The 9,388-nt window shown below is 38.3% G+C and overlaps 1 protein-coding gene across 1 annotated transcript in view; it reads left to right on the forward strand.

Moving 5' to 3' along the window:
* LOC110299272 (ATP-binding cassette sub-family A member 3-like) overlaps positions 1-9,388 on the forward strand; it is a 76,917-nt gene that overhangs the window by 14,739 nt on the left and 52,790 nt on the right. Inside the window, exons 10-12 of the mRNA XM_021168935.2 lie at positions 1,852-2,025; positions 2,587-2,765; positions 8,125-8,259. Of these exons, the coding sequence (XP_021024594.1) occupies positions 1,852-2,025; positions 2,587-2,765; positions 8,125-8,259 (488 nt within the window). The remainder of the gene's footprint in view (positions 1-1,851; positions 2,026-2,586; positions 2,766-8,124; positions 8,260-9,388) is intronic.

Consider the following 9,388-nt stretch of genomic DNA (forward strand, 5'->3'; position numbering starts at 1 on the left):
TTTTTCTAGACTAACAATTAATATGTATCTTTGAACTTCCAACACCTTCTGCCTCCTTTGCCACTTCAGGATTTAACTCGTGCTGTTGCATTAAATCCATGTAAACAAGTAAGGTAATTCCTGGTCAGGAAGGAGTTCCGTTTGACACTCAACCATCTATTTTATGTGCCTCGTCTGTTGCTTCCTTGTATCTTCCACTTTGATTCTCATCTCATTTCCTCTTCTATATTGCTTCTGATTATTTTCCTTTATGAATTATAACTAATGCCATACTGTGAGCAATTTATGACTTTAGCATCAATGATAATAAAAAAAAATACTTCTGTAGAGCTCTAGTAAGTATTAAAGGTATAGCCTCTCCTCTCAGACAGATAACTGGAGTGTTTTCCCCAGTTTTTTAGTTATTAGTAGTAAATAATATAATAAAACAACAACAAAAAATGTATTGAGGACACCAAGCTCCTGATGTGTGGTCCCGGAACCAGGAAGTCTCTCTCGCATGTTGCAGGCTGGCTTTGTTTCACGCAGAATTCTTGGTTGACACATCTTTGCTTTATTTACACAATGTCATCCCATGACTTCCTACCTCTAGTCTTACAGAGGGAAGTATGCTGTCATCTTGTACTTGACAATGCCCTCTCTTCATATTCTATATCTGCCTTTTAAGCTTGAATGTCTTTATTTTGAATGTGTCCCTGTAAGTTTCTTTGACTTCCCTACTTGAAGTTGCGGGGGTTTTTAATTGTGTTGTTTCTGAGATGTATGCCTTTTTTATTTTAAATGTCGTGATTTTAAACCACAGTTCTTGCAATCAAATGCTTGGTTGCTTCTTCTATGACTGCTGTTTGCATATGGAGGTGACTTGACAGTGATTCCCAGCTCTCTTGGGCTCTGCCAAGCTTTTGTTTTTTTCTTTCTGCTCCTTAAGACTGTATAGTGTTTATTGTACTCTTTAAACTGCTGATTTCTTTCCATTTGTCTCCCCAGACATGTACATTCTTCATTTTGTAAACTTTAGTTTGCAGTGTAAGCATCTGTTTAGTTCATTTTCATAATTTCCATCACTTCATTGATAGTCTCTAAGTAGACATCTTTTTCCCACCCACTTCCCTCTTTCTTTTCGGAAACTGAGCATATTTAAGACAGATGGTTTATAGTCTTTGTTTAATAAAATCCAGTATCTGAATTTCTCAGGGGCAAGTGTTTCCTTTGTGTTATTGTTTGTCTTATTTATCTTTTTGCATTTGAATAGCTCATACCATTTTGTTTGCATGCTTCATAATTCTTTGCGGAATACAGTAATATTTCAACTATTTTTAAGTGGTAACTCTGAAAATGAATTTCATTTGGGACTCCTAAATACTCTAAGACCCATCTAGTTGGATTTTTGTTGTTGCTGTTGTTGTTGTTTGAAACATTAAACTGTAATTTCTTGATTTTTCTAAGAACGCTTCTTTTCATCTATTACCATGACATGGGCTGAATCTCATAATGCCTGGAGGAATATTTTGATTATTCCAAAAGTTATAATGTCTTAGGTTGATTGGCAATAAATAAAATTGTAAATTTCTAATAACTGGTATGATGCTCATAATCATTCCATACAAATGAATGATTTCAGAAAAACAAAATGAGCTCCCTATGTGTTTGATCACAGCCACTTTTTCAGAAATATCCTGTGCTCACACTGCGTTCTAGGTATGGCATTGATGTCCTGGGGGAAACAGTGATAGACAACACAAACATGTTCATTATTTGTAATGGCTATCTCAGTGTACACTTGAAAAAAAGATTATATGTTACATTTTTCAACGTTGCTTAAACTGACCACTCTTCCCTTTCTGTTTGCAGTCAGTTTGGCCATGAGCTTGGGAAGTTTCTTATTTTTCCTCACCTACTTCCCAGCTGTTGCAATGCATCAAAGCTTTGAGCGCATGCCATGCAAGCAGAAGCTGATCTGGTCCTTTGACTTTAATGTTGGGATGGCGTTTGGATTTAGATTCCTAGTCAATGCAGACACAAAGAGTGAGTAGGGGCCTTGTAAATTTTTCTGTGTTCTAGAAAATACATAATTGATATCTCACTGATTATTCATAGTGTAATTTTGATTAATTTAATTTCAATTGCTAAAAATACCAGCATATTAAGTGTATGAGTGGCCTCACAGTCTCTCTGGGAGTCCAGAGGATTCCTTCCTGTTTCTGTTGGAGCAGGCATCTATCCCTACACTTCAGTGATAACATTTCTCCAAAATTATGCATTCCAGTGAGATGTTAGCATGCATCATAGTGAGAAGGTGAACCATCATGCTGATACATAGTTCTGCTTATTTTTATTAAGTTTCATTTTCCTAAATTTTGTGTAGTTCATTTCTATTCCATTCATGTTCAATTGTTTCTCTGTTTGCATATAGTGAGAGACACTCTCAGATTACTTATTCAGGTATCCTCTTGGAATCCTAAAATCTAAGGTTAGACTCATATAGAAACCTCTAGAAAGGACCAACAAGTGATTCGATTATGATACAGTTGTAGAACTATCTTAGTCCCCCTGGCACCTAATTGAATGTCTCATGCTTTGTCTTAGAAACTGGAATGAAATGGAGTAATATATTCCTATCAACGGATTCAGACAGCTTTTTATTTGCCTATGTGCTAGGAATGCTTTTAGTTGATGCTTTCATATATGGCCTTGTGGCCTGGTATATAGAAGCTGTCTTTCCAGGAGAGTACGGTGTGCCCAAGCCGTGGAACTTTTTCTTGATGGTGAGTCTTGGCACTTGTTATTTTTGGATAAATCCTTGTGAATTTGTTCTAAAACATCTTAAAAGAAAATCACTCGTCAGTTTTATACTCTAACTGAGGTAGTGAAGCAGACAAGAGAACCATTCTTATCTGTGTTCCTGCTATACTAATTCAATATTGTTTTTCTAATACAGTCTGAGCCCATATATGTATATATATGAGGTAATGATCTTAGAGTCTTAAATTATTATTACAGCTATCTATAATTATATGTGAGGAAACATAATCCCTGGGTAAGAGCTGGAAACTAACCAAACTGTACAAATTGGTGAGTAATCAATCTACAGCACTTGCAGGACTGTGTTACAGAAAGACTACGTGGTTTTTTTTTTTTTAATTAGGTAATTTCCTCAATTACATTTCCAATGCTATCCAAAAAGTCCCCAATACACTCCCCCTCCCAGTCCCCCACCCACCCCCACCCCTTGGCCCTGGCATTCCCCTGTACTGGGGCATATAAAGTTGGCAAGACTACGTGTTTTTAAAGAACTTAGCAACACTGCAATTCTGCACATTAACACAGAGGAATTAAATCACATTTGGATCCTCATCACTGCCTTTTATCTGTATTTCTTACAGTCAAAGCTTCATGAAATAGTATGAAAATCTAGGACCTGTATGTTGCTCAGATGAGATCTGATATAAGACTCTGTGATATCAGTTTGTACTAGTTTTCCTCTATTTTTCTCAAATATTTACCTTGGGGGACAGGATTTTTTATTTTTGAGATAATAATTTTAATTACATTTCTCCCCTCGTTTCCTTTTTCCACACTCTCCTATGCACCTTTCCCTAGTCTCCTTCAAATCCATGGCCTCTTTTTAAAAACTAATTGTCTTAATTGCATGTGTATGAGTATGTATATACACATATATTCTTAAACATAGTCTGTTCAGTCTACTAATGCTATGTGTATAGGGGATTTTGGTAAATAATTAACAATATTGTATCTGTGGCTCTTTTCTTCTGCATTTACTTCTCTCCCCCTTCCACCAAGAGTCTGTCCTTTTCTGCTACCAATCACTTGTCTCTGCTATTCCCCTTTGTGTTCTCCCCACCTTCTTCTGCAGCTACCTCCTTCCCCTTCCTAAGAAGCCCATCTTTTCCCATTTCCCTGATCAGATCACTTACACCCTGCCTTTTCCCTCTCCATTGCTCCCCAATTCTGCCAACAGTTCCAGCTTACCTTCCTAGTTTCTGTAGTTACTATAAGCTATGTTGTGTATTTGCATCTGAAGATTTGGAACTAGGATCCCAATAAGAGAGAACCTGGGACTTTTGGATCTGGTTTACCTCATTTAATATGATCTCTTCTAGGTCCATCCACTTATATGCAAAGTTAATCATTTAATTTTTGTTACAGATGAGTAGTTTTCCACACTGTGTTTGTCACCCCTTTTCATCACTCATTAATCAGTTGAAGGTCTTTTAGGTTGTTTCTATTTCCTATCTATTGTGAATAGAACAGCAATGCACGTGGCTGCTTTATTGAATTATATTTTATTGGATTATTGTCAGACAGGATACAAGGAACAATTCTAATCTTTGAATTCGTAAAGATTTGTTTTGTGTGCCAGAAGGTAGTCTATTTTTGACAAGCTTCCATGTGCAGCAGAAGAGAAAGTGAATTCTTTGGTGTTTAAATAAAGTAACTGTAGATATCTGTTAAGTCCAGTTGATGTATAATGTCAGTATATTCTTGATGTTTCTCTGGTTATTTGTCCAGATGACCTGTCTGCTGGAGAACGTGGAATATTAAAATCACCTAGTACTGTTGATGCTAATCAGTGTCTTTAAATCCAGCAATAGATTTTTCTTTGAATGAAATTGAGCACGCTGAGTTTGGTGCAAATATGTTAGATAAAAATGTCTTCTTGTGAAGTGTCCTTTTAAAAAATCTCTTCTTATTAATTCTAATTTAAAGTCTAAAGTTTATATTTTCAGATATTAGGGTAGTGGCACCTGCTTGGTTCCTGATCCTGTATCATTGGGTTACTTTTGCCCATCGTTTTACTCAAAAGTGGTGCCAGTCTTAGTCTTCAGACTAAGATATGTTTCTTGTAGGCAGCAGATAGCTGGGTTTGTTCTTGATCATTCAGTCTGTCTGTGTCTTTTGATTAGGGAATTAAGGTCATCAATATTTAAAGTTATTACTGAAATGTGTGTATGTGTGTGTTAATTGTAGTCATTGTGCTGCTGACTTTTGGTTTTCTTTGTATTCTCCGTGGGCCTTCATGTTTTAATAATTATGGCGTCATATGTCTTTCCACAGTCTCTCTGATTTGCTCATTTTCTCTTCAACTCAAAATACTGCTTCCTGTATCTTGCTTAGTTTTGATTTGTTGGGGAGAATTCGTTTTCCAGGCTGCTTGTGTTGAGGAAAGGTTTTCTTTCTCCTTCAAATATGGCAGTTAGTTTTGCTGTGTATATTATTTTATGTTGGCTGTCAGTCTTTTAGGACTTGGGATGGATATTGCTGGGATTTTTCTGGCATTTGAAGTTTCCACTGAGAAATCAACTGTTATTCTGATAGGTATACCACAGTATGTGACTGGAATATTTTTCTCTTGCAACTTTTACTATGTCTTCTTTGTTACATATACTTAGTGTTTTACCTATGATATACCATGGGACTTTTGTTGTCTCTTTGGTATTCTAAGTGATTCTTGTTTCTGTATGGGTGTGTCTTTCCTTAGTTTGGGAAAGTTTTTTTTTTTTTTTCTTTCCTATGATCTTGTTAAGAATCTGGGCTATGCTGTTGACTTGAAATCTGCTTCGTCTGTCCCTATAATGTGAAGGTTTGATCTTTTCGTGGTGTCCCACGTTTCCCATGTGTTTCCTTTCATATGTGTGGTGAGATTTTGGTTTTTTTTTTCTCTTTTTTAAAAATATTTTTATTAGGTATTTTCCTCATTTACATTTTCAATGCTACCCCAAAAGTCCCCCATACCCTCCCCCCACTCCCCTACCCACCCACTCCCACTTTTTGGCCCTGGTGTTCCCCTATACTGGGGCATATAAAGTTTGCAAGTCCANTGGGCCTCTCTTTCCAGTGATGGCCAACTAGGCCATCTTTTGATACATATGCAGCTAAAGAGAAGAGCTCTGGGGTACTGGTTAGTTCATNATGTTGTTCCACCTATAGGGTTGCAGATCCCTTTAGCTCCTTGGGTACTTTCTCTAGCTNCTCCATTGGGNGCCCTGTGATCCATCCAATAGCTGACTGTGAGCATCCACTTCTGTGTTTGCTAGGCCCNNGCNTNGTCTCACAAGAGACAGCTATATCTGGGTCCTTTCAGCAAAATCTTGCTAGTGTATGCAACGGTGTCAGCATTTGGAATAATCACAGAAATATAAGAATACATTTTTGTTTTAATCCAAGGTATGGGATGTGGGGCTGATTCAGATTGTCCACAGCAGCTGGCAGCTGGCACAGCTGGCTATGATTTGCCTCATGTTCTAGCAAGGGCATGATTTTTTGATTTCTGGGGATTATTCAGAGAATAAACACACACACACACATAAACACACACATGCGAGTGCACTAGGTTCCTGACAAAGGGGCCTATTTGACCAGCTAGTGGTTGTCAAGTGGCTGAAATTGGATATCCTTATGGTAAATATCAAACTTTCCCCAAAGAACTTGACATCAGCAGGAAGGAGTCTAATGATATAGACATCCCATTTCCCCTCTATCTTTTTTCTCTCTCCTACCTAGTGTTGGGGAAGTTGGAAGGCTGAAATAGGGGTGGAGAAGGGCAGTAGAAAAAGGAGCCCATAAAGTAGCCAAAAGTCCAGCTACATGTATTTTTTTAAATTTTATTTTATGTTTAATTTCTTTTTTACACTCCATATTCCATTCCCCACGCCCCCCCCCATCCACCCTCCAACTGCTCCACATCTCACACCTCTTCCCCACCCCACCCTGTCGTCTCCACGTGGATGCCCCCACCCCCAAACCCACTTGACCTCTAAACTCCCTGGGGTCTTCCAGTCTCTTGAGGGTTAGGTGCATCATCTGTGAATGAACACAGACCCGGAAGTCCTCTACTGTATATGTGTTGGTGGCCTTACCTGGACCCTCAAGATCTCTCAAACACTGGACCACCAAACAGACAGCATACACCAGCTGATATGAGGCTCCCAGCACACATACATGGATTTTTTAAAATATTTTTTTTTGTTTCTTGGTTATTTGGTCTTGATCCTCTATTTTATCTTTTAGAGCTAATGTTTTACCTTCTACTTGCCTCATAGAGGCTTCTGTTCTAGTTCTGAATTTGTCAGAGACAAAACAGGTTGAGGGAGAAGAGAGGATGTGGGGTTGGTTGAGACTAGAGGTTGGAAATGTCTTGGATGGAATCAGATGAACAAAGGTGACTATCCTAATGTACAGGTTGTATTTCCTGCTCCAAGCCAAAGTGTAGGGATAGTTAAGTCTGGGTGGAAAGGTCAGATGTAATGTGAGAGAGTCTTGTGGTTTTGTGAATAGGTGGTTAGGATTCTGCCTCAAACCTAAGCTGCTTTGCAGTGAGACAATGGATAGGCTAGTCTAGGCTGGTGCACAGGTTGTGAGAAACAGGCTAAATCAGGCAGGTTGAGGCTGAGGTGTGGATGAGGAACTTGGGGTACTCTCCAGGCTTCATCCTGGTAAAAACCTAGAGGTTGGCTGCAGCCCAGGAGATGTTGGACTAAATAGTGGTAAGTGATGTAGGAGCCCTAGGAGCCTTGGGGTTCATGCTGCACAGGCGTGGGTGCCAAGATTAAGACTGGGCACTTGCTGTGAGTCCTGGCAGAGACCTGGAGGGTTAAAGAAAAATGAGAGGGCTGGTGAGATGGCTCAGTGGGTAAGAGCACCCGACTGCTCTTCCGAAGGTCCAGAGTTCAAATCCCAGCAACCACATGGTGGCTCACAACCATCCGCAAGGAGATCTGGCGCCCTCTTCTGGAGTGTCTGAAGACAGCTACAGTGTACTTACATATAATAAATAATTAAAAAAAAAAAAAAGAAGAAAAATGAGAATCTGTTTGCAGGGGTACTGACCAAGCTAGACCCAGACGAAGACATGAGTCTGCAGACACAGATTCTAGAGAAGGACATGGGGAGTCTGGGTATGGAGTTCATCTCAAATATTTATGATTTTAATATGATAGTATATTCTGAGCCATTGGAATTCAAGTTATTGCTAGCTTGCTTCAAAATCTGATCTCAAGAATTGTATGCAGCCTATCCCAGTGCAAACACTATTAGGTTAAAGTGTTTTGTAGCATGTTCTTTTTTCCATGCCACCAGTTATATTATTTTTATTCCCTTAATTAGCACTCTTACTGGTTCGGAGAACCACCTCAACAAAAACCAGAAATCACCCAATTTTATGAGAGAGTTGAAAGCAAGTATTTTGAAGCTGAACCAATTGATTTGACAGCAGGCATACAGATCAAACACCTACACAAGGTATTCGTCCATGACCCTCTTCCTAATGAGGCTGGGATTTAACTTTTATTCACTGTAAACTTTTGATGTGAAAAATACCCAAATATTCAAAGTAATTATTTATATATGCTAATGGGAGGTCATAGCCATTGCATTTACTTCCCTGGAGAAAGATGAAAATGTTATCTTTCAGTACTTAATAAATAGTTAATTCTTCTACTAGAAGATTAACGGATCCATATGACCTGTGCTATATAGTCTATAAGTGCTGCCTTTTTAAAGTGTGGTATCTAATGGGGCTTTGTAACTTTGAGTGAGGAAGCATTAATCTTCATTTGATGTTTTCCACCATTCATCTGCTGCTTTCTCCTTTGCCTGGGTGGTTGCTGGGGAGAGTGGAAAAGTGACACTTGGGTCTGTCAGTTTTGCTGGATTTTCAGTAAGTATGCAGCTCAGGTGATTCATCTCTTTTCTGGTATTTCCTTCTCTCTCAAGGGTCTGCATAAGCTTGAGCTCTGAGCTCCTAACACTATAGGTTGAAGATATTCGAGAGTATACATGGTGTCTGTTCTCTTATAAGATCTTTCCTATCTTTGTTATATTACCAAAAGTCTCTATTTTGCTTTTATCAATCTAGGTGCTACATTTATCTTTTCTCTAGACTCCAAGCCTTTATCAACTTTTTTGTGAATATTAGTAACATATAATAGGTAGAGCTATAGGCAGCTTACTCAAGGAACATATGGGCTATGACCATTTCCCCAGCTGTATTTACTACATATGTATGTGAGTATATCTTTTCCCACCTTTTGCCACTAAGAATTTTCTCTAATGCATATATAGAATACTTCACAATTCCCCATACTTCTCCTATACTTGCATATCCAGGATCATGAAAATATTCAGAAGAACTGAGGGTCTTGTATCCTGTTTATTCATTCTTTCTTCTTTTCATTAATTCATTCTTGTTCCTGGGGACACAGCAGGAAAGCAAGCAAGTGAAAGAAAGAAAGAAAGAAAGAAAGAAAGAAAGAAAGAAAGAAAGAAAGAAAGGAAGGAAGGAAGGAAGAAAGGAAGAGAAAGAAAGAAAGAAAGAAAGAAAGAAAGAAAGAAAGAAAGAAAAAAGAAAGAAAGAAAGAAAGAAAGAAAG

Source organism: Mus caroli, chromosome 7 (assembly GCF_900094665.2).
Source record: "Mus caroli chromosome 7, CAROLI_EIJ_v1.1, whole genome shotgun sequence".
NCBI lineage: Eukaryota > Metazoa > Chordata > Mammalia > Rodentia > Muridae > Mus > Mus caroli.